The 25274-nt window shown below is 43.7% G+C and overlaps 2 protein-coding genes across 2 annotated transcripts; both read right to left on the reverse strand.

The window, feature by feature from the left end:
• Positions 1–6435: 6435 nt before the first annotated feature.
• On the reverse strand, positions 6436–10778 carry LOC134409457 (lamin-L(III)-like). Its single transcript, XM_063142189.1, has 4 exons — positions 10675–10778; positions 9101–9217; positions 8906–9004; positions 6436–7948 (listed from the first exon to the last, which is right to left on the reverse strand). Exons 1-4 carry the CDS (start codon positions 10723–10725, stop codon positions 7916–7918), a joined length of 300 nt encoding a protein of 99 aa, XP_062998259.1. The 5' UTR covers positions 10726–10778; the 3' UTR covers positions 6436–7915.
• Positions 10779–11957: 1179 nt separating this feature from the next.
• On the reverse strand, positions 11958–24690 carry LOC134409751 (lamin-L(III)-like). The gene is made up of 7 exons (XM_063142651.1): positions 24308–24690; positions 19667–19823; positions 16703–16828; positions 15438–15608; positions 14576–14680; positions 13667–13908; positions 11958–12195 (listed from the first exon to the last, which is right to left on the reverse strand). The coding sequence occupies exons 1-7, from the start codon at positions 24682–24684 to the stop codon at positions 11958–11960; spliced, it is 1416 nt and encodes a 471-aa protein (XP_062998721.1). The 5' UTR covers positions 24685–24690.
• Between the last annotated feature and the right edge of the window lie 584 nt (positions 24691–25274).

Genomic DNA, 25274 nt, shown 5'->3' on the forward strand with positions numbered 1-25274 from the left:
GATAAGCTTAGATTTTTTAAACATAATTTTTTTCAATACACTAACAGACTTTCAATAGGCATAGGTATTTTTCAATAGGCTTCTTTATGTTAAAAAAAGCCTATTGAAAGAAATTTATGTTAGTTCAAAAAACATTGTGACATTTTGTTATTCTGTAGAAATTTTTTTATGGCAAATTAAAAACAAACAAAAAAACCCATTTATTGAGATTTCTACCACCCCGGTTGTTAATATTATTCAGTATATTGCACCTCATTGTAGTTGTGTCCACTCAGCACTCATTGGTTGTCATTAACTTATCAACTACTGCCTTCTTTAATTTTGTACTCTGTTCTAAACCACCTATTTGCTGTTGCGAGAGCATATCTCACACTACAACTTTTCTAGGAGCAGTTTGAGGTGTAAATACCAGATACAGCAGATGTCCTACTATAACGGACTTAAAACAGGGGAAATGGCTCTTAATAAAAGGGTCAAGTGTATTTGGTGACTGCATCACACAAGCACAGAAATTAGCTTGCAGCATCTCAAAAGACAGAAACAGTGTGGAGTCTAGGTTAGAGTATCAAACTAGGACTGGAGGAACCCAGGTTCAAACCTCCATCTCAGCCATAAAGCTCATTGGGGCAGTGACTATGTCTCAGCCCAACCTACATCACAGGGTTGTTGTGGTTCTCCTCCGTCCCATTTCAGTTAACCTCAAAGCTGTTGCCTTGAGCTCCCTGGGATAAAGATGGGGCATCAGTACAATAAACAAACAAACTATAAATAAAATAAATATAGCTCTTAGGGCTGCAAAGCTGATCTTGAAAGTGAATTCAAATGCTGCCTGATGACATTATAGATAGGTCTGCAGCGTTCTGTATTCTAATCCCCCTGGGAGTTGAAGTGCTTTCAGAGTAGGTGTTCCATTTTGGGGATGCCACCTCTCAAACAATTAAGCTGGCCCAAGCTTAAGTATGGGTTTATACCAGCACCAACAAACCAGCAGCTGCCAACGTGCCTGTTATGTGAAAAGGTATTTTCTAATGAGGCAATGAAGCCTTCCAGACTGCAAGAACATTTAAAGAAGGCACATCCTGGCAAGGCAGATAAGAACTTAACTTTTTTTTCAATCACGTGGTGATTTAAGACTCATGTTAAGTGACTTCAAACCAGACATTGGGAAACTGGTATCACTTCATCAAGCCCATCCATCACATTAAGAATTTACAGAATAGTGAGGAATAGTTACTAAATGTGGTATCTAATGTGGTATCTAATATCCTTGCTAAATGACTATCAGACTTTGAAAAGATGATATCACTGGATAAAGTTCATCAATTATGTTCAATTGAATAAATAAACTAAAAAATGTAATTAGATTTTGAATAAATATTCAATTAATTGTTACTGTTTTGAATTTTATTGTTATTATCTTCCTTAGTGGGTCGTCGAAAACCGCAATTCTGAATAATTATTTTTATAGGGTAGGGTAGGGGGGCGCTGGGCATGAGTTTGTGGAACCAAGGGGGCGGTGACCTGAAAAAGTTTGGGAACCACTGCTTTAAAGTATTTGAAGAGTGCTCTCATGCTGGACAAAAGAGGCCTTTGGTTTGGTTCCAGAAGAGCGCTACCTAACCACTGTGCACTTTATGTGGTCATCCTCAGGAGCGGGCAGGTTGAGACAGATGATCACACTTCTCCAGTGTCCTTGAGTCATCTGTGTCAGTGAAGGAACTGGAGAATACATGTGTTCACCCCATATCCCTGTTAATGGGATTTTCAAGAGTCTAAAAAGGTGCAGCATTATCGATTACTAACATCTATACCCTGCCTTTTCTGCTAAAAAAGAAAAAGCCATCAAGGCAATGAACAAAAATGTACAAAAATTTAAAACGCTAAGACCTCCAAACAATAGGAACAAGAACATTAAAAACTAAACAGTAAACATTTACTCTTCACTAATCAGTACAGCGTAAACAATTAGGGAAGAGAAAAATCTATGGAGTTGGGAGTTTAAGCTAATTCCTTGTGTGAGTTTCCCAGAAAATAAACACTTCCCTAGAGTGCAGGCAGTTTCTGTGTCTTAACTGCTGGGGAAAAGGCCTGGTTTGTGTTGTTGCTGCTTTAGCTATGGAATTTTACTTTGCCTCTTGTTTTTAACTTAAAACAGTGTAGGCTGTGATTGAATTCACCCATTGAGGGACAAGTAGCAGCTTTTACAGGCTGCTGCATTCGTTGCAGCCCGTCAACGAATGGGACTGCAGCCAGAATCTTTTGAAGGCCAGCTCCCCAAACTTCTGATGGTGGAGTAAAGTTGGAGCTGCATTTTCACTTTTATATTCTAAAGGTACAACCTTATGCATGTCCAGAAAGAAGTCCTACAACTCCCAGCATTCCCAAGACCGGCTGGCTTGGGAATACTGGGAATTGTAGGACTTTCTTTCGGTCTAAACATGCATAGGATTCCCTGCTAAAATTTTAACTTTCAGAAGGCGTAACGATTCTCTGCTTCAGCAGAGCCTCCATCCCCCCTTGAGTCAGTGATCTAGGCATACATTCTGATTAGAAGCCCAGCGCAGTGACTCTTGCACAGATACAACGGGCAGCCTCCTCTGAGGTAAGAAAATTCTGCTGCATCCCTGTAATGGAGTGGTGAAGTAATTCATCCAAGGCCAATGAAGAGATGCAGCAGAATTAAACGCCCTTACAAGGGAGGTGGATTGGAAGGAGGCAAGGCCAGGGCTGTGACTCATGCAGAGAGGAAGCAAGCATCTCCTCGATGCTTTGTTAACAGTAGGCTCTCATTAATTTCTCACAGCACACTGGTGTTTTTGTAGCACTAGGTTGCTTTGTTTTCTAAGCTGTTAAATGAATTTGTTGCAAATGACACGGAGCACAAATCAGGGAAAGTGCAGGTAAAAAAACCTAATGCGTCTCCCATGTGACCCTGGGCAGGTTCCTCGTTGCACATGGACCAACCTTGCTGCCAAGCGTTGTTTGACTTTGAGCCCGAAAATGAAGGCGAGCTTGGCTTTAAGGAAGGGGACATCATCACGTTGACGAACCAAATCGATGAGAACTGGTACGAAGGCATGTTAAATGGCGAATCGGGCTTCTTCCCCATCAATTACGTCGAAGTCGTGGTGGCGTTGCCCCAGTGAGCCTGTCGCGGCGTCCACGCCGCCGGTGCCGTTTCAGCGCCAAAGCCGTGTCTTCTTCGCCCAAAGTGGTCTTTCATTTGTACGCCCCTCCAAAAGCCTTGCTTTAGACTGACTTTCTGCCTTTTTTGTATGTGTCTTTTAAAAATGTATTTATTTTGTATCCATGTAGTTTGTACATATATACATACATATATATTATATACGAAGTCCTTCCCTTTCGTTAAATGAAAGTACACACAAAAATGGCCTGGCCTAGTTCTTTGCTTCGTGCCTTGAAGATGTCTATGTGAGGTGTTTACTGATAGCTCAGCTGATGCTCCCAAAAGTGCATTTATTTGCTCCTATGACATCAGAAAGCCCTTCGGCCTACCATCAATTTTGCTCATGTAAAAAGAAAATTACGCTAAGTGGGTAAAGCTAATTGTCAGTGAGCTACCTTTGTTTCCTTCAACTTAACTGTGAAAAGCTAATCCTTGCTGCGCGCTGTATCCTGACAAAGAGCAGAGCTCTAGACGTTCTGTACTAAGTCAATGTTCCAGTCAAACTCCTCTTCTTCACTGACCAAACGTAATAAACAGTGTTGTGGGAAACGTGCCTGCTCTGCATCGTGTAACTTGTGAGTACAACTAGCTTCAGAGAATTAAGTGTGTAAATAGCTGGACTTCAAAGTTGTGTGGGACTTCAGTTTTCGAAGCAGGTATTGATGCTGTTGTGAGAAAGTGAAGTGGTGTTTTTTAAAAACTTCAACTTTACCTCATGCCAGCGCAGTAGCACCTGCGGTATTCGTCAAACTGCTGAAGGGAGAATATACATCTCAAGGTTAATAGGGAAAACCCAAAGGAAACAGATGCTGTGGGGAAATTAAACGTCTTGAAGAAACAATGAAAATGGGCAGCTTTTGTAAAGTAAACTTGGCTCCTATTTCAAGGTATACTACATTTGTGTCTTGTTTCTACTCATTGACATGCAAGTTTTTTTCCTTTCTCCCATAGGGGGCAATCTGACACATGTTTACACAAAGAAGTCCTAAAATTCCCAGCATGCCCCAGTCAGCCTATACAGAAGACACCTTAAACCATGTCTTTAACCACGGTGGTTAAGCCAGAAAGCCAGGCCGTGTTCAGAAGACACCTTAAACCACAGCTTTTTAACCATGGTGAATAAAGCAAAAAGCCTTATTCACCATGGTTAAAGGTGTCTTCTGAATGGGCCCACTGTCCCGGTAAACCACGGGGCGCTCCGTTGACCTGCCCCATTCTGAAAATGAATGTTGCTGCTCATTTCTGTGCTTGCTTTAGGAACTGCTAGGCACGGCTCTACTATTGGCCTGTTCTGCGAGCGCAACAAAACTGGCAAAGGCTCAGTGGCCGTACAGGATACCGCCCTTAAATTGATTGCACTATAGGATCAATCAGCCTGTAAATACTTGTTCATATGACTGCCATTTTGCTACCAAGGAACCACACCGAGACACTTCTCAAATTTGTTATTGGAGGTACCCACTAGAACCAAATTTAGTGCCCAGATGAGGCTCAAACTATATAGAATTCTTTCATCCCCCAAAATTTATGGAAAAGTTTATGTATTTTTTTTATATGCTGTGATTTGCTCGTGATTTGATTTTCTCATTGCTCTTTTTTAATTTAGGAAGTCTTCAATTCAAGAATAGAGAATAGTTCTTCTCTGAAGGGTGTGACTTGCTTAGTTTAAATCTTTTCAGTTATGCTCAATAGCCCTGCTGACTCCATGTAATGGCATCTTATTTCCAAGTGTTGCCTGCCATTCTGCAAGCTCACAAGCACGAAAAATAGCCCTTCCCTGTTTGCCATAAGCATCTGGTTACATGGAAGCCCTCAACCTCTTCCTATGACACTTCCCCCTTTTAATATGAATATTATACTTGATGGAAAAATGATGATATTCCTATAAATGTATTTTTTTCTTTTTCAGGATTTTTTTTGTTCTGTTTCGTTAATATTCACAATTTAAAAAGGGGGGAACATTTGAGATTTGGGGAGAGCTGTAGGTGCTCTCACAAAATGGCTGCCATGGTAGGTAGCCATTTTATTTATTTATTTATTTATTTATTTATTACATTTCCATACCACCCAATAGCCGGAGCTCTCTGGGCGGTTCACAAAAATTAAAACCATTCAAAGTATAAAACAACAGTATAAAACCATACTATAAAATACAATATAAAAGCTCAACCAGATAAAAACAGCAGCAATGCAAAATTACAAATTTAAAACACCAAGTTAAAATTAATTGATAGACTGTTAAAATGCTGGGAGAATAAAAAGGTCTTCACCTGGCGTCTAAAAGCATATAATGTAGGTGCCAAGCGAACCTCCTTAGGGAGCTCATTCCACAGCCGGGGTGCCACAGCAGAGAAGGACCTTAGCAAACTGCTGAGACTAAAAGAAAACTTGTCTGAGAACCTAGATACTTAAGAGGCAGAGGTGCGGGCTGAGCTCCAAAAACACAAATCCATTCTTATGAACCCAAATTAAAGGTGGCGCTGAAGAACAGCACTTTCCTTTGCAGCATGCCACTTAAAAATACAATTTAAAGAATTGTATTCTTTGACACCCCTATTCTAAATATGGTTATGTGACAGTAGACATTCAGTTGAATGGGTTTTACTTCTATTTAAATGGCCAGGGTCCAAAGAGCTTTGTTTAGGTTCATCCCAAGCTTGGAGATACTTGAAATTTTACAAACTGCTTTTGAAATTCTGGATTTTGGAAGTAGTTTGCCTGCAGGAAGAAAGGGGTCCTACCAGTGCTGCTGTTCAGAAACCAGCTCATGGCCAGAGCTTAGTTGGTTCACATTTTTATCCCATCCATTTTCTTTTTATGAACTATGAAACTTTCCAGCCATTCATTTTATTCTGGTTGTGCTTTAATATTGTACTTTTGGTCATGGTTTTATACTTTCAATGGTTTTAATTTTTGTGAACCGCTGAGAAAGCTTCAGCTATTGGGCGGTATAGAAATGCAATAAATAAATAAGATAAAAATCAGGAAGGGTACGGACTCTGGCAGGCACCAAGCAAAGTGTCTATGGGCATTGTTCTGGAGATTCCAGTTGTTCTACTTTTGTTCATGGATGTTCTATTTAACTGTAAACAAGCACTCCATACCTTTGGGAAAAGGACATTTCTAGACTTGGGCCCATCATGCCACAGAAGCTATTGCAGAAAAACACACTAGTCCTGTTTAGATGAGGATCAATGCACGTTTATTAAGAATTCTCGTTCCACAAGACGGGGAAGGGAGGTCCTACAATTTGCTTTAAATACAGCACAGTAAAAACCTGGAAGGAAGGTGGATCCAATTCTGGTTGCTACAGTTCTTTGAAATAAAACACAGTGTAACACCAAAACCCCAAAGTAGTTGGTTTTGAAAGCCATAAAGAGTTATTAACTGCATGGGAGGAGATACCTTTAACAGAAAGCAAGAGATGCAAGGGATATTTTGGTTTGTTTCCTTTCTAAATTCACACAAGACTAGAAATGGCGTGTTCCCACCCAAGTGGGAGAAAAAGCCACAATGAAATGTTTTAGGTCTGCTAAAATATCAAAGAGGCCAAGCGTGATATTAATAATGTCGTATGAGCTAACTGTTTTAAAATATCCGGGGCTAAAGAAATCCGACTGAAAGGAACCCTTGCAGAAAAACAAGACGTTTCATTGAAACAACCCATCCTACAAGAGGTACACACCTCTTGATCTTTAACAAATGCAAGAGCCCTAACTAAACCCTGAGCTTCAAAATCCAACACCCCCTCTGCCCCCATCCAGATATGGTCCAGAGCGGGCTTGGGAGAAGAAGGGCAGGCACCAAAACGAACACCCCTGGCATTTCTCTGTTCCCAATTCTGCATCCCGCTGAAGGATGTCCTGCAGGCTAAGTTTACATGGGGCAAAGAAAGAGGTCAGAGTCCCCCTGCACTCTTCTCCCTCTTGAATGACCAGCCCTGGCCCAAAGTTTCCCTATACAGACGGCTTCGAGAAGTCAAACTACCAGAATGGCAACATTGCAACCGTGTCGCAAAAAGGAGAAGAAGAAAGACAGCATTATGTTGCTGCTAGATGTTAACTGAAGCTAAACAGCTCCTCTCGTCAATGGGCATACACATTGGGACGCTTCCCGAGCGATCAAGGAGGACTAAAGACAAATCTTCCTCAATGTCACAAGAGTCAGATTAAGCGGTTTTGCACGTTTCTGCATGTATCTATGCGGGAGGCGGGGCAGGTCTCGGTCAGCAGAGAAACGGAGAGCACTCCTGACTCTTTGGCTTAAGCCATTTTAGGTGCTATTAGAAGCTGATCTAAAAGCATCTTAAGTGGAGCCCTGCCATTCAGTTCAGCAGGACTGTGCTTTGTATTAAGTTGATAAGGTTTGGCTCTCCTTGCTTTTCCAAGCAGGATTAAAAAGCCGCCTCGAGCCATTTGAGAAACTGCTGTAAGATAATAAAGTGTCCAGAAGACATGGCCTGCCATCCTTTGACTTCTTAAGTCTACGTACGCTCGTGAAGAGTACTTTGCAATTTGCCTTTCGGAGGACCACTGGATGCCACTTTGAAAAAGGCAAGACCCAACACACCAGAGGACGACTTCCACCATCACGGGGGAATCTCTTTTCCAAGGAGGCCCAGTACGGCTTTCCTGCCAAAAGCTTACATGTTCCATGGTCTTCACGGCTGGTCATAGTGCACCATTCCGGTTGGAGAAGCTTCTGCAGATAGTCAGTGTCCTCTCTTGGCTACATTATGGGACAGCTGCGGCTTTCGTTGTTCTGCAGAGAAAGATGAACAGGTTAGATCCGGCTAATTTGAGAACACGTGCAGCGGGAGGTAAGCTTTCTACCTCAAATTGGTCTGCCAAGGAAATTCACACTTTGCAAAGGATTTCAGGAGACCCAGTCTGTGAAGACCACCAGCCAAGCCTCTTCAGCCAGAGGTGATGGACTACATGGTGGCTGGGGATGATGGGGGTTAGAGTCGGACATCTGTGGACTCACAGAGGGGAAAGGCTGTCTTGCACATATTGAATGCTCTTTGAACATGCTCAACATTTCCTTGCAGCTGTGCGTGGTGGTGAAAGGCGATGATCAGACAGGACAAGCCATTGACCTGGGGCTTGCCCATCATTCATGAAGTTCATTAGAGAACCCCTTAATAGTAAATCTGTAACTTTTAATTGGTTTAATGAACACAGATTTCAAAATAGACTAAAAGGCATCCCCAATTAACTGGGCAACCCCTTTTTAAACAAGAAGAAAACCTCGGAAATCACAGGCACCATCTTAGAAGAGGCAGTTCTCCTCCACCCTCACACAGAAACGAATGCCTCATTTAAGACAGAGCTTCTACAACACACCCAAACAACATCTAAAAAGAAGTTGTATTCTTTTCTGGTTCAAAAGGTTTGTTTTAATAGCATGCAAACATATGCAGAACAAATACAAAGTCATTTGAATGAGCAGCTAGGATTTCTTTAATTGGGTAAGAGGCCTACTATTCTATATGAAGGATCCCAGACTTCCTAGGAACACAGTTTGAAAACCATCTACTTACCATTTTGATTCCATTTTAGTTTTGAATGGCGGAGACTCACTTAACCATGGAAATGTCCAATCGACACGTTTGAGAAGAAGCACCTTGCTAAGTTAGGTTTACAGTGCAGCTAAGCCAGAGTCAGTAAGGCAGCATAGGGAGGAACAAATTAAATGAAGGACTTCTTCGAAACCCACCTGACCATGAAGCTCCATTTCTTTTTCTTCAGCAGCATCTTCCATTTCTCCATCGCCTTCTCCTCTATCCACATAGGTGATCTTTCCTTCTGCAGTTTCCTGCAAGTAGAAGGACCCCACCGTGGAAACAGAGCAAAAGATGTAAACTGAAGAACATGAAGTAGTAGTAAGGATGGGGGTTAGTTTTGCACTTACTTTGCCATCAGCGTTGAGGAGCGCAATGCTTATATTCTCTCCAACTTCCCACGACTTCTGGGATTTCCAGACAAGGACATCAGGATCTGTGCCTGAACCTTCTCTTGCATCACAGATCTTCAAGAGAAAGAAACATCCAACATAAAAGTATTTAAAAAGGGGGGGGAGGAGAACACCTTTAGGCAGATAAATGTGTAATGGACCCCCCACCCTTCAAGCAGAAGTTAATCTGCAACCTCAGTTCTAGGATGAGAAGCACATAACTTCTCTACAAATGCGGCTGTGTAGGTGGTGTCATGGGATGAAGCAACCTGCAACAAAATGCCATTGTGTCAAGAGGGGGAATGTGGCCGAAAACACCCAAGGGCTGATGGGGCTGTGTGACAACGCATGTATCAGCAGTAGCATGACCACATATGTGCAAACTGAATTGTGCACTGATGTGCAACCAATCCACAGGTTGATACTAGTACAGAGACAGACCTTATGATTTGATTAATGAAGCAAGCTGATTTTCAAAAGATTGAAGCAAAGGCATTTGATAGGAAGAGGGGGAGACCCTTGCACCAGGAATTCAGATTGCCCATGAGGTATCAGCAAACACAGATACCGGCCTATATTATTCAAGGGAAGTAATATATGCTGCACATCTGATCCTGATGAACGTGATAAAGGAATCATGGTAACAATAGGGATGCATATTCCCATCCAGGGCCATTTCTTGCATACAACTAGAGCTGGATTGGGATGAAGGAACTGGGGTGGGGGCAGGGACACCCCATTCTCAAGCAAGATCCACCTTTATTGGATCAACAGGAACTGAAAATACATGACCAAATTCTCACCATAAATGGGGGAGGTTATCCGGGGATGTGGGTTGAGGTGCCATCACCCAGCTCTACCTCTCCTTTTCACCAAACCCAGGTGAGGCACTGGATGTCCTGAATCAGTGTCTGAGCAGGGTAACGGACTGGATGAGTGCCAACAAACTGAAGCTCAATCCAGGCAAGATAGAGGTACTCTTAGCAGGTGGTTTGTGGGCCCAGTTGAGTGGTGTTCAACCTGCCCAGAAGGGGGTTGCACTGGCCCTAAAACATCAGGCAGACAACTTTGGGTGCTCCTGGATTCATCACTGTCACTTGAGGCCCAGGTGGCCGGGGGCATCTTTTATTGATATACCAACTGTGACCCTATCTGGACAGTGCTTCACCAGCTGTACTGGCTTCCAGTCCATTTCCCAGCCAAATTCAAAGAGTTGGGGTTGATCTTTATAGCCCTAAATGGCTTGGGACCAGATTATCTAAAGGCACATCTCCTACATGTACCTGTTCAGACCCTTAGGTCATATTCATGGGCCCTGCCAAAGGAAGCTAGGAAGGTGGTCGGTTACAAGATAGAGGGCCTTCTCAGTGGTGGCACCCCATTTTTGGGTGTTCTTTGCTCTCAGTTACTTTGACCAGTTTCAGATCATGGCCATATTTAGGGCCTTATCAGTGCCATGCTTGTAATTGGAAGCAAAGGCTGACACTAACATTTTTATTCTTAAAGGAAGGAGGAGGAGTTTTTTCACTCACTGTAACTACTTGACCAGCCTGAAGAGTAAACCGAGCAGGAAACTGGTACATTACGTCAGATTCATTTCTGTGCTGCCGTCTTACAGTCCAACCACTTAGCGATTGATCCTACAACCAAAGCAGTTGTTCAAATACCCAGTGTTTTAAACCAACAGTTTCCAAGAACTTTCGAGTTCTTCACATTGACCCTTCTGCCAAAGAACCTCAACACATTACAGACTATTCTGGATTATGTTTTAGGATTCATGCGTGGACACTGGCCAAGACTCTTGGAAGTCCAATTTGTCCTAAGAGCACTGTGAGGGAATCTACACGTCGTTGTGAGGGCGCTTGCATGCGCCCCCAGTGCACCCCCAAAGCGACTGTGTAGATTGTGCCCTGAAGAGACGGAGGAGGAGGCGGCTGGGGAATCCGGCCATGTCCTTGCTGCCGCCCACCTCCCCGCCGACCTCCTGCTGCCGGCGAAAGAGTCAGCCGGATCGGAGAGCTTCTTCCGCTCTCCTTCTTCCGCCGAGCTCTCCAACCCGGCCAGCCCTGAAGAGACAGATGAAGAGGCAGAGGAGGAGGAGGCTGGGGAATCCGGCCGCATCCTTGCTGCCGCCGCCACCGCCCACCTCCCCGCCGGCCGGGTCGGAGAGCTCGGCGGAAGAAGGTGGGTGGAGAGCGGAAGAAGCTCTCCGACCCGGCTGGCTCTTTCGCCGGCAGCAGGAGGCCGGCGGGGAGGTGGGTGGTGGCGGCGGCAAGGACGCGGCCGGATTCCCCAGCCTCCTCCTCCTCCTCCTCTTCCTCCGTCTCTTCAGGGCACGATCTACACAGTCACTTTGGGGGCGCACTGGGGGCGCATGCAAGCGCCGTCACAACGACGTGTAGATTCCCTCAAAGTGTGACCTAGATCACAATCAAGACTTTCCTGTGACTACACACTGCAGGTGAAGAACAAGCTGTCTTTTGGGGGAAGCTGATCCATCACCATTACTTATCTTCTCCTACAGGAAGCCCAGAAGTTGTAAAGTAGTGCTAAGGGGGAGAGAAGCAGCAACCCGGATGCTCAACCCTTCCTCTGCAACTCTCCTCGTTCCTCAGTGCTTCTCCGGATGCATGTTCCCATCACAATTCCCAGAAGAAACAGGAAGACTCAAGCACCTGCCCATCACTTCTCGCTCTGCAAAATCACCCACTCCCAGTGCTGGTTTGCAGAGGACAATTTGCACCCAGCTTTTTGGAAACCTAAATTTGCCAAGAGCACTAAAAAGAGGCGTGCATTAGCCCAAGATCAAACTTTTTCAAAATACCTTATCAGAATTGTTCTGAATTTTGATGAATTTCCCGTCTGGGTCAATATCTTCTACGGAGACATTTCCTGAAGATGAAGCGCGCTGGACCACTTTGAAACACGTGCTGTGAGCTTGCTTTCTGGTGAAAGCCCGTTTCCTTTTCTTTCCTTGCAGGAAGAGGCGTTGGCCTTGAGTGATTGTAGCCCGCGTTTCGCCACTTTCCGGGGAGGTTCTGGACAGTTTTAAACTAGAGAACAAGTCGCCTTTCAAATTAGTCAGTCAATTCAACATGATGTCAAAACTTTCCACTTTTGCTATTGGCCCTTTGCTGTGGTGAACATGGCGTGGAGTTGTGTACTTCAAGATATGAGGCGGTTACTAAGCATGAAACCACACATTAAGCTCAGCATGGGATTGCCACCAAAAGTGTCATCGTTTTGTTGAGCGCTTCCCTGTAAGGGGAAATGGGTGTTTTGTGACCATTCACGCCTCCAATGGCAGCAATGTTGTGAATGGGCAAGCCTGCCCTTGGCATCCATTTTATGAGAGCACCCATGACAGTCTCTCAAAATTCCAAATATGCCCAATGACCCAAAAAGTTGGAGACCACACAACTAGCAACCATTATGGGCTTCTCAAGAACGTCCCCTTCTTATGCAACACAGTTGTTTTCGACCATGTGAACTGATGCAGACAAAGGACTCTTTCACAGAATCATAGAATAGTAAAGTTGGAAGGGGCCTACAAGGCCATCGAGTCCAACCCCTGCTCAATGCAGGAATCCACCTTAAAGCATCCCTGACAGATGGTTGTCCAGCTGCCTCTTGAAGGCCTCTAATGTGGGAGAGCCCACAACCTCCCTAGGTAACTGGTTCCATTGTTGTACTGCTCTAACAGTCAGGAAGTTTTTCCTGACGGCCAGATGGAATCTGGCTTTCTATAACTTGATCCCATTAGTCCATGTCTTGCACTCTGGGATGATGGGGAAGACATCCTGGCCCTTCTCTGTGTGACAACCTTTTAAGTATTTGAGGAGTGCTATTAAGTCTCTCCTCAGACTTCTCTTTTCAAGGCTAAACATGCCCAGTTCTTTCAGTCTCTCCTCACAGGGCTTTGTTTCCAGACCCCTGATCATCCTCGTTGTCCTCCTCTGAACCCTGCCCCCCACCCCAGCTTGTCTTTTTGAAGTATGGTGCCCACAACTGGACACAGTAGTCAAGATGAGGCTTAACCAGTGACAAATTCCCTTAACCCCAATGTGACCAGCAACAGACTTTGAAGAGCCTTCCCCTATTGTGTACATCAGCCTCTCATTCCCATTTGCCTCTAGTTTGGCTTGCATATTAAAGGGTGTTAAAGAATCCTCCATCATATGGAATGGGCAGCTATAACGCACAATAAATGCTGCTGAAAAGCGTCTATTGCTGTTCACACCAGGCAGGGATTCTATTATTATTATTATTATTATTTATTTATATAGCACCATCAATGTACATGGTGCTGTACAGATTACACAGTAAATAGCAAGACCCTGCCGCATAGGCTTACAATCTAATAAAGTTGAAGTAAACGATAAGGAGAGAAAGAGAATGCAAACAGGCACAGGGAAGTGTAAACAGGCACTGCTCAGGGGAGCATCAGTAGGTGGGCCAAACGGTTCTTCACCTCTTCCTCAATTCCAAATAAAAGCTGCTGAAGGAGTACATTTCTAAACTTACCGCTCTTCCTCTCCTTCCAGCATTGCCCGATAGGCGTTGATCTCAAGATCCAGAGCCAACTTCACATCCAATAGATGCTCATACTCTTCCAGCTGAGCCTGCATCTGCTGTTGCATTTTTACCATCTCCTGGTCCTTTTCAGCTATGCGCCTCTTTGATGAGTCCCGTTCAAAGTCAATCGTCTCCTGCAGCTCCCCGATTCTGGCCTCCAACGCTCGTATCCTGGCTTCCAACGCACCATTCTTGGATTTCACAGAAATATTTTCGAATTAGGCTCATCAGTTCGATCAACGAAATGAAGAACAGTCATGTAAGAAGGAACCTATTTTATAAGCCGCTACTGGACGGACCCAGTTTTGCATGGGTTGGAATAGCCCTTCGTTTGATAAGCGGGGCCTTCAAGCAAATGTACACAGCTGTCAGATTTGGACACATTGTGCTCACCCCATCTGAGTCAAGCTCTGCCCACTGCACTCCTTGGCATGGTCTCCTGAGTGAGGGATCTGTCCTCTCCATACCCAATTGGGGGGATGGGGACGGGGGAGTAGGCAAGTGTGTAACTCTCTCCCTTGACAACTAATTTCCCCTAGTTTTAAATTGTATGGACTGCAAAGCTATGTGCTAGTCAGGAAAGTCTACATCTAGTGGCTGAAGATGTTACTGCAGGCTTCAAACACCTGATCACATTTAAATTAATGAAAAATTAATTAATGTATTTTTAAAACAAAACAATCCTGAAGTAATCACCCCTTTGGTCCTCTCATTATGCATGCCAAACTTCAAGTCTTGGCTCCACGGGGCGGTCAGACAGACAAACAGCATCCTCTTTTTATTATTAGAGAAGATTAAGAGGAATCTGATTCCCTCTCGAGTATGAATAGTTTTACTTGGTTTTTGGTACTTGTTTACCTGTGACATCAGAGTGTCAACCCTCAGTTTTGTTTCTGTGAGCTCCTCCAGAGTAGAATTAGCAAAATCACTGTTCTTTGCAGCAGAAAGCTGGACGTTTTCGATCTGTGAAAATAAGTCTGGGTCAATAAAGCCAACTAGCACCATGTACATTAATTTGAATACGTTCCTGTGCACAAACGTGAATAATGACTCCATTTAGAGTGCCTCGGAGTGCCTACTCTGAGGGAAGCTGGGAGGCTGGCAACAAGGGAGAGGGCCTTTTCAGTGGTGGCCCCCCAATTATGGAATGATCTCCCTGACGAGGCTCGCCTGGCGCCAACATTGTTATCTTTTCGGCACCAGGTCAAGACTTTTCTCTTCTCCCAGGCATTTAACAGCTTTTAACAACATATGCTAAGTTGTTTTTTTAATGGACCCCAGAACTATTGTTGTTTAAATAGATACTGATGTTTTTATATTTTTGATGGTTTTAAATTTTGTATACTTTTTAAATGTTCACTATTTTTAACTTTTGTAAACCGCTCAGAGAGCTTCAGCTATGGGGCGGTATATAAATTTAATAAATAAATAAATAATAAAATAAATTTAGGGCATAATTTGGTGGTTTGGGCTCTACCCGCTCTTCCTTCAGCCCTGCCCACCCCTGGAATGTTGGCCCCAGAGCTTCTCCAAAATTGAATTCACCCTCCCCTTTCGATCATCCTTCCCCTCTTCCCCCACCCCTCTCCAAGGGCAAGAGTGAGAATTGCCCAGAGAAAATAAGGAAGACATCCATGCTTTTAGCATCGCTGTGTTTGGGCTGTGGAACCTTTCTGTCCTTCTTCCCCAATTAGAAGCAGAGACAGGCCAAATCGCTCACTCTGGCCTGGAAGTTTCGCTCCATCTGATCTTTGTATTCCTGGATCCGTTGTTCGTGCTCCTTTCTGAGCTCTTGGAGCGCATTCAACAATTTCCTCTCAAATTCCTGCTGACGGCCAGACTCTATTTCTTGAATCCTGCTCTCATAGAATCGCGTCTTACTCTTAAGCTCCTAAGAAGGAAAGGAGAAGGCAACACGGAGGAAGGATTTATCAGGCTCAAAGTGTTTTGAAGAGCCGCATGTTTCAGGCCAACAGAAAAAGGAGATTAAGGTACCGTTCGCAAATGGAGAATACCACCCTAGCCTTTAGAGCATGCAACATTTTTTTCAGATTAGAAAGACAGGTCTCTTTGGCTTGATTTTGAATACTGGTATCATATCAGCCACAATTAAAATAGTGCACAGTAGCCTTCATTCATTCAGAAAGGTCACTACCATAGATTAAGGAAAAGAATCAGAAAAACAAGCCCTTCTTGACCTGCCCCACAACAAAATTTCTAAACTTTTCAATAGTGATACATATTTTTAATTGCTACGCCTGAGGCTCCTTTCCAAAATAACTACAGTGTCACATTTCCCCTTCCTCAAACCTTTCATCTCTCCCTTGAAGCTCACTTTCAGGAAAGTCTAAGTACATAGCACTGCATTTGCTCACATTAAATCCTTAATATTCTTGCTTTTGTCATCTCTCTTCTGCCTCTGTTTCCCCTCACTGTGAGATTTCAGATGGCAAATTCCCTGGGGGGTAAAGAACTGGTTATTTTAACATGCTGTGAGGTGTCTCGCACATAATAAACAAACTGTGAGATCCACCTCATTTCAATGTCTTATAAGAAGCTTAGAAAAAGAGAAGTTTGATCCGAGAAAGGTGAATCCATATAGATTCATCAGATGCTCAATATAATGAAGTGGTATATTATTTCTCCAGAGTTCTAAACAGGGAAGCATTTTCACGTTTTCTAGAATTTGAGACAGACTCAGTGATGTACACAAGGGGCAGCCCACATCATGCCAAAGTTGGGAAGCCACCACCACCACCACAAGTCTTAGCTTACAAATCAGGAACTCCTTTGTAGATCTCAGAATCAAGGAGGGGACATATAGGAGAAGATAAGAACCTTCAGACAGGGTATCAACTCCTGTCGTCTTAAGACTATTTTGCTGAATAAGTTAATAAATTTAACCATCCTGTTGTGCGTTCTAACATTTTAAATCAAGGGCATCTACTGGGAAATTAGGAAGTGTAGCATGACAGAGATACATACGTCTTCATGGAGGTTCTTCAGAAATGTCACTTGATCTTGCAGAGTTTTCATTTGGTTTTCCAGATCCGCTATCCTCAATTTCTCATTGTGAAGTTGGTTTTTGGACTCATTCGCTATGCCTTTGAGCTAGGAAAAGAGAAACACTTTTCACTGTTAGCAAATGTCAGCAAACCTGTTTTGTTACCAAAACTTTTAAGATGCACCCATTATTAGCTACTTTCCAGGATTCATGTACTGCTAAAGTGAACAATAAACCAAAAAAGGAAAGTATAGCTAGTCAATGTATTCCAGCAGAGCCCAAAATCGTTCCTCCTTTTCCTCTTCCTGATTCTTTCTATTTAAATTATAAGCCAGTGGGCAGAGTTTTATTGTTCTTGTTCACCGTAGGTTCTATATTGTGCAATGCCTTCTAATTTTTCTGCGCTTAAAATAATAGTATTAATCTAATCCAATAGATATACACGCTACCAGGTAAAAGTCAGAAAGCTTGAAGTTCAATACAATCCAATGCAGACTTAACAGCAATACAGATTTATGGATTGGCTGCACATAGAATCAAAGAATAGTAGAGTTGGAAGGGGCCTATAAGACCATCGAGTCCAACCCCCTGCTCAATGTAGGAATCCACCCTAAAGCATACCTAATGTGCCTCTGCCAACTTGTGGATTTCTGCTAGTGCAAACTTTGCCTTAGAGCTATAACTTTCAAAGCATCTTCCAGGGAATGCCAGGGTTCCTCGAAAGATTTATGTTGGCAGACAAGTTTCCCTGAAAGACAACTTGCCTATCTGTACTACTCTCTCTCTCCAAATTGTACAGATGTGCATTCCAGATAATGCTCTCAGCTCACATGGGCCTTTTGGTGGTGGCCCCCCAATTATGGAACGATCCCCCCAATGAGGCCCGTCTGGCTATAAAGTTTCCCCAGGCATTTAGCAGCATGTGATGAGTTATTAATCGATCCCAGATCTTTGCTTTTGGGTTGGGCTGATTTCTCAAAGTTGTTTTTAGATGTATGTTGTCATTGTGTATACTGCCTGTTGTATGTTTTTATGGTTTTAACATACATCTTTTTCAATGTTTTAATCTTTTGTAACAAGATTAAACAATGCTAAGAAGCACACAACTGCATATAAAGTGAATTGTCTACAGTACTGCTGTTGAAGCATTTGGATCACTTGCCGAAGATTGAGAGAGAAAAAAACCTTTTTGGAGGGTTTTAACTAAAAACAGTATGGGACGAGTATTTAAAGTCTGCAAACCCATACTCCCATGGCATTGCTTATTCACAGCGATAATGGAACTGTTTTTTCTGATGAAGTCTAGTGTGTGACGAAACAGGATTAACACCGAATGCCTGTTACCAGACTTATGAAAAACAACTCGGTTATTTATCTGTCTTAGAAAGAATCCATCTACTGATATTATATAAAACTATCAGACTTCTGAAAAACCACTTGGTTGACTTATTTGTCCTATAAAGAATTTTACTTGTGTTGCATAAACACAATCATTGGGTCTCCCAGTCCCTTCTTGCAAAGATGGAATGCCATACCTGGGTTGGTTAACCATTCCCAAATACAGGAAGGCATTCACCCTAGCAAGATTTAACGTCCTCCCCTCCAAGTTGCTGGAGGGCAGATATAAGAAAATTCCATCAAAAAACAGATACTGCCCATGTAATAACATCGAGGTGGAATCCATTCTGCACGTGCTCTTCCATTGCAATGTTTACCAACAGGCAAGGAAAGACCTATTATGTCCTATTATGCAACGTTTCCCTGGACGCTCCCCTGAGTCACTCCTGATTAGTCTACTTCAGGGCTCCAGTAAATCTACCACTGAACAGGTGGCCAAATTCCTGAATTTGGCCATCCGCACCAGATCTCTTATGGATGTTGATTGTGCTTAAATCCACAGATTAGCAATTTTATTATCTATATATCCCTCCCTTTTTCACTATGCTAGACCCCAATAACCCAACTCTGTTCCCTTTTCAGAAACCAGCAAATAACAATCTAGTATCTTTAGTGGTTTTGTAACACTCCCTCTTCTTTCTTTATCCCTACTTTGTACTGTTTTATATAATGGTGTATCTTCTTGTTTTATATTGGTCTGTTGACTGTAAATAAAGAAATACAATACTAGGCAATTGATTTTATATGCAGTTGTGTGCTTTTTAGCATTGTTTAATCTTGTTCTCTGATCAACTGCTGCCCTTTTGGTTTGTTGTTCCTTAATCCTTTGTAAACCACCTAGAGAGCTTCTGCTATGGGGCAGTATAGAAATGCAATAAATGATGATGAAGATGATGATGATGATGTGTGGCCAAAGAGGCCAAACCAATGGCCTGTTTGAACGGAGCCAAAGTACATGTTCCGTTAAACATTTGTTTTGATCCCCTTTAATATTGCTGTTGGAATTTGGGTGTGCATATCTGTCTCTGGGAAAGGGAACAAAGGAGACAGATTGTAGTTTTGAAGAGGAAGAACAAGAGAGCAGAGTTTCAGGTAGCGCTATAAGCTAACAGCATCAGGGAAAGCAGGGGTGTGGGTGTCTCTGGAGGTCTGATATGTGGCAGGGGATTTAGCTGTCTGTTGAGAGTGTGTGATTCAGGGGCAGGCAACCTTGGACTACAACTCCCATCAGTCCTAGAAGTCAGGGATTCTGTACACAAAAACATCTGGAGGGCACCACGTCGCCTACTCCTGATTTAAGTTGTGTCTGCACCTGTGCTCAGCCTATATATTTGTAAACAAACTCCAGTACTACAAGCTTCCAAGGATCTTCTTTGAAAGACCAAACCTAAGTACTGAATCCCTGAGTCTTCTCACCGCTCAGAGAAATGAGGGGAGCATAACAACATAAAGCAAAACACGCAACACTTGACTTGCGGTCTGGGCTATCAAGGATGACATTCACAGCTTAAACAAGACATCTGAGGCTTTACTGGGCAACTCCTTACAGAGACGTTTTGGTCTTTGGATTGTTGAAGATCGTTCTCTAAGCTTCGTTGGCTGCTCAGTGATGTCCTCAATTCGGCCTCTTTGGAGTTGAGCTGAGCATCAAGATCCCTTACACGAGCAACGGCCAGACTTAAATCGTTTTCTTTTTTAGAGTTCCTGTGAACAAGCTAATTGTAAGTTGGAACAAAGCTTGGCATCTTACAGACATGATTTTTAAGAACAGTTGAGTACTAAACACTATTTTAGGATTTTAAAACTAAGTTTAAACACCATGAGTTGCTCAGATTTTGAGAGAGAGAGAGAGAGAGAGAGAGAGAAGGTAAATTTGGAATCTAACAGTACCCTTTCTAAAAAGTCTTCCTAAAGCAACCAGATATCCCCCCTCTCCAAATTAAATAATGGCCTTGTTTAAATTTAATGGTGGCATCCAGCAGCAAATCGTGTATGCACGGATTGCAGCGACATGCACTTATTTATAAATGTAATAAATAAAGGAGGATTCCCTGTGATCAGAAACAACAGACACATCCAACTATAGAAAAACCGTGTTTCCCAGTTCCATAAGGAAATACCAACCCTAATATTGTCTGAATTATGTGAACAAACATTGCTAGGCCTCTGTCTGCCAGGTCAAGAAGCAAAGCCTAAGGAAACATTTGTATCCACGGCAACCTCAATCTCAGAATAACTTCGCAGAACAGCTGGAGAACAAACAGAAGAATTTTGGCCGCAAGGGGCCACCATCCTGTTCCAGCCAGCCAGGAAAGGCCAAATCTAATGATCATTCTCAGAACCTTATCAATGTTTATTTATTTATTGATACACCACTACATAAATAAATAAATCCAATGTTCCGCCTACCTGGTCTTTATTGGATGATTGCAAACCTCTGAGTTCCGTCTCTATATAAACAGAGTTTACTGCTGTATAATTTTTCACCCACTCCTACTTTTTATCCCCATGGCAACTCTGTGAGCTAGGTTAGGCTCATGATGAACTTCATTGCTAAGCAGGGATTTGAACCTGGATCTCCACAGTCCTAGTGTGACAGTCTTAGCCACATCACCACCACATTGGCGCTAATGGAACTGGCTGCCCTAGGATGGCTTTAAAGGGGATTATTTATTTATTTAATTTATATACCGCCCCATAGCCGAAGCTCTCTGGGCGGTTTATAAAAGTTAAAAACAGTGAACATTAAAAAGTATACAAAATTTAAAACCATCAAAAACATAATATATATATTTATATATATATAATCCAGCATCTGTGCAATATGATATATGAGAAACTGTTAGCCAATTGCCACACAGCATCTTTGAGAATGACATTTATCCCAATCAAATGTGCCAAACTATCAGTGATTGGCTAACTGTGAAAGCTAAACTAATCTTCCATATTCAAAGGCACTATTGCCCCTAGTGCCATGTCCCTGGGACAACACGGAACGGGAATTACTTCCACACCCTACTTGCCAGCTTCCCAAAGGGATCTAGTTGGCCTATACAAACCTTTGATCAGATCCACATTTATAGTTCATATGCTTTCCAGCGTTCTTTGAACCTTTAACAGAAATGTAGATATTATATCAGTCATCAAAAAGCAATGATACTTTCAGGTTTGCGACACTCTGAAGTTTGAGATGAAACTGAAAAACTTGTGAGATTAAGGAAAAGAATCTGTAAGCATGAAGAAATGCTAATTGGTCATCCAACTGACTACTCAAATGGTCCTATCACTAGTCTGAGAAACTCTTTCATAGAGAGTGTGGTGTTTCAGGCTAAACTGGTAATTTAATTCTCAATTCACTAATTAACCCTGGTCAGTCTACTGTATTGTTAGCATTTACCTTGGAAGAAATTCACAGTGAGTTACTTACTGTTTGTAGACATTGACCAGGAAACATTAATATCCCTTCATGGGCAATTCTCCAGCATTCAACCAGCATTGTTTATTGTCAATTTCTGGCACTCAAAACATCACACACTGAAGAACATAGCATTGGCTGGGTTCACACACAATGCTAACCCGTAGTATGGATTGGTGAATTCTGGGCTGTCATGATGTGTGACCCCAGCTGCACCAACAAACCATGTTTAGCCATGAGCAACCCAGGAAGAGAACCCATGGCTTGTTGTTCTGCCAGGCTAAAGTGGGGGCAGAGAAGAGAACTAAAAAAAAAAAAAAGTGCTTCACATGCCAGTATTACAGGGTCGCAGAGTATACAGGGAGGCAGCGGGTGCAAGAGGGGGAAAGAAGCAACCTAGAAACTGAGGAAACAAGCCACACTTTGTCGCTCATCTGCCAGATAAAGGGCTGGTTCACATGACACAACACCCATGAACTAAACAACCCACTGGCTGTCTGGGAAGAATGGGAGAGAGTGAATGTGCTGCCTGCAGCACATCCATCATTTCTGCTTTTACTCAGCAACCCAACACAAAGCATGAGTTAACTGCTGGGTTGTTTGACCCCTAAACAACCTAGAAGTCCAGGTCCAGACAATGTGCAGAGCAATCTATAAAGGAGCTGTAAAAGCAGAAGTGGCGGGCACACTACAGGCAGTGCATCTGCTCTCCCCTGACAGCCCATGGGTCATTTACCTATGGGCTGTTGCGGTCAAACCCTGGGAAGGACACCAAGCCATGGATTAAATAAACTATGGGTTAGCATTATGCACTAACCAGCCTATTCTCTCCTCTATATAATACTTAATAGTAGTTGCCATTTGATTGGCTGAAATAGCCTAATCAAGAGGGTTACTAAGAAGGAGAAAAGAGTGTTCAGCATTTATTCCTGTTGGAAAGCTAACTTAGAAAGCAAACCACAAAAAACACAACTCTACTGATTGTTGGCAAATATTTCACAACTTTTATGGAGCTAAGCGCATGAAGCATTTTTAAAAAAAATAATCGCACATCCAAACCACACAGGCATTTCCTGTGGACCGTTAAAAAACAAAACCAGACATTTTTAATTAAAAGGTGCTTCAGTTTCCCACTTTAAATCCAAATGCCCTTATTCACAAGGTGACAACACCAGCCAAGTTGGAAGCTTTATAAACAAGCCACGAGTTACTCAAAACACAAAAGGAGCCGTTTTGAGCTTCGCTTCTGGGACAGAAACCAAAAGAAAAGGAGACCAGCCCACAAGAATTCACCGCAGATAGAAAGAGATTTGGGCTGCAATCTTACCTACTAGGAAGTAGGCCCCATTGAACTCAGTAGAGAGTAGACACGAATGCATCGCAATGGTCATTGTTTTGGGAAAGCTTTTGAAAGAAGACATTTAGGAGGCATGATACTTATGCTGAGTTAACCATCATTCCTTAGGGGAACAAGGGAGAGGGCCTTTTCAGTGGTGGTCCCCCAATTATGGAATGATCTCCCCAACGAGGCTCTGCCTGGCGCCAATTTTGTTAGCTTTTCGGCGCCAGGTTAAGACTTTTCTCTTCTCCCAGGCAGTTAACATATGCTGAGTTTTTTTTTTAACTGACCCCAGAATAGCTGTTTTAAATGATATTGTTTTTATGCTTTTAAATTTTTGTATATTTGTTTTTAATGTTCACCGTTTTTAACTTTTGTAAACCGCCCAGAGAGCTTCAGCTTGGGGCGATATATAAATGAAATAAATAAATAAAATAAACATTAGCTCAGTGACAGGAGGGCACAAAAGAGGAAACTTTGTTTGCCTAAGGTTCCCTTTCAATCCCTACCCCAGGGGTTCCAAACATGGCACCCCTTCTCCCATCAAAAATTAGTTTGAATAAAAATCTTGAAAGCCTTTAGGTAGGGTGACCATATGAAAAGGAGAACAGGGCTCCTGTATCTTTAACAGTTGTATCGAAAAGGGCATTTCAGCAGGTGTTGTTTGTATATATGGAGAACCTGGTGAAATTTCCTCTTCATCACAACAGTTAAAGCTGCAGGTGCCCTGCCCTCTTTTAAATCTGGTCACAGTATAGCTGCAGTATAGCTCCTGCGGCTTTAACTGTTGTGATGAAGAAGAAATTTCACCAGGTGTGACATGCATACAAATGACACCTGCTGAAATGCCCTTTTCAATACAACTGTTAAAGATCCAGGAGCCCTGTCCTCCTTTTCACATGGTCACCCTACTTTAGGGCGCCAGGTTCTCCTTCCTGTTCTTGAACCTGCTGCTGCCTCAACCAAGCTTCCTTTCTCTCCTGCAGGTCAATGACCTTCAGATATCTTGAACTACAACTCCCATCAACCCCTGCCCAATGTCATTAATACAAAATAACACGAAATAAACAATTACAGCTTTGGGGATTAATTTTTAGTGGCCAATTTGGAACTGTACTCGGTTGCGCTGGATTCTCAGGATTCTAGTCACCTCTACCCAGATCTCTAGGGTTCCCGATCCCGCAGGTCAGTGGCCTGCAGATATCTCGCACTACAGCTCCCATCACCCCCTGGCCAATGTCATTATGTTAAAATAACACAAAATAAATAATTGCAGTACTATTTGGGAATTAACTGTCAGTGCCCAATTTGGAATTGTACTCGGTCGCCGCCCCTGGCTTCTACCTGCGTTGGACTACACTTCCCACAATCCCCGGCCATGCTGCCTGGGGCTTCTGGGAGCTGTAGTCCCAGGGCGGCCCTCGGCGGACTGACCTGGCGAGCAGCTGCCTGTGCTCTTCGCGCAGCGCGTCTAGGGCCACCTGCAGGGCGGCGCGCTGGAGCGCCTGCTGGTCGAGCGCCCTGCGCGCCTCGGCCAACTCGCTCTCGTAGGCGCAGCGGTGGAGGCGCAGGTCGCGGCTGCCGTTCTCCTCGCAGCGGACCAGGCGGCGGTGCAGCGCCGCCTTGGCGGCCTCCAGGGCCCGCACGCGCTGGATGTAGGTGGCCAAGCGGTCGTTGAGCTGGCGCAGCTCCTCCTTCTCCTGCAGGCGGCTCCGGCGCCTCGGGCTGAACACCGGCGAGAGCGAGCAGAACGCGTCCGAGGCCGCACCGCTGTCCGCCGCCACCGGCGTGGAGAACCTGCTGGCGGCCATCGCGGGTGGGGAGAGGCGGGGAAGAGCGCCTGCGAAGCCTCGCCCCGCTTGCAAACGCTGTCTCCCGCGGAGAAAGACACCCGCCGGACTCGTCCCTCGTTGTTAAGTGGCCGGAGGATGGGCCCTTTTAAGGGGCCAGGAGCCGCGTCCCAGGAGAAGGAGGCTGGGCTGAGCCGCTTGTCAGCCGGCGGCGGAAGAGGCTGCTCTGCCCCGTGGCCAGCCCGAACCATCTCCGCCTGCATCGGCGTTCCGAGGAGCCTCGCTTGACATCCAGCCTCTTTTGAGCCGATGCATGCACAAAGGGAAGACAGGCTCAAGGGGCGGCGTCTGTGGTTTATTTATTTATTTAGAGGGGGGTCAGCCTTAATTTTGCTGGAGCTTTAAAAAGCACCCGATATTTAATACATATCATGATTGCATTGTAAGGGCAAAAAAAAAAAAAAAAATCTGCACTCACTCCAGATTAATTTTGGTACTCTATGTGTGTGTTGTGTTCTTTCATTTGCCTGGGTAGGAATTGCCAGTTTTTGAGCCGTCCTCTGTAGCTGCCCCTTTAAGGATGATTGGATCCGCAGCAGCCTATTATCAGG

This window comes from Elgaria multicarinata, chromosome 16 (assembly GCF_023053635.1).
Source record: "Elgaria multicarinata webbii isolate HBS135686 ecotype San Diego chromosome 16, rElgMul1.1.pri, whole genome shotgun sequence".
NCBI lineage: Eukaryota > Metazoa > Chordata > Lepidosauria > Squamata > Anguidae > Elgaria > Elgaria multicarinata.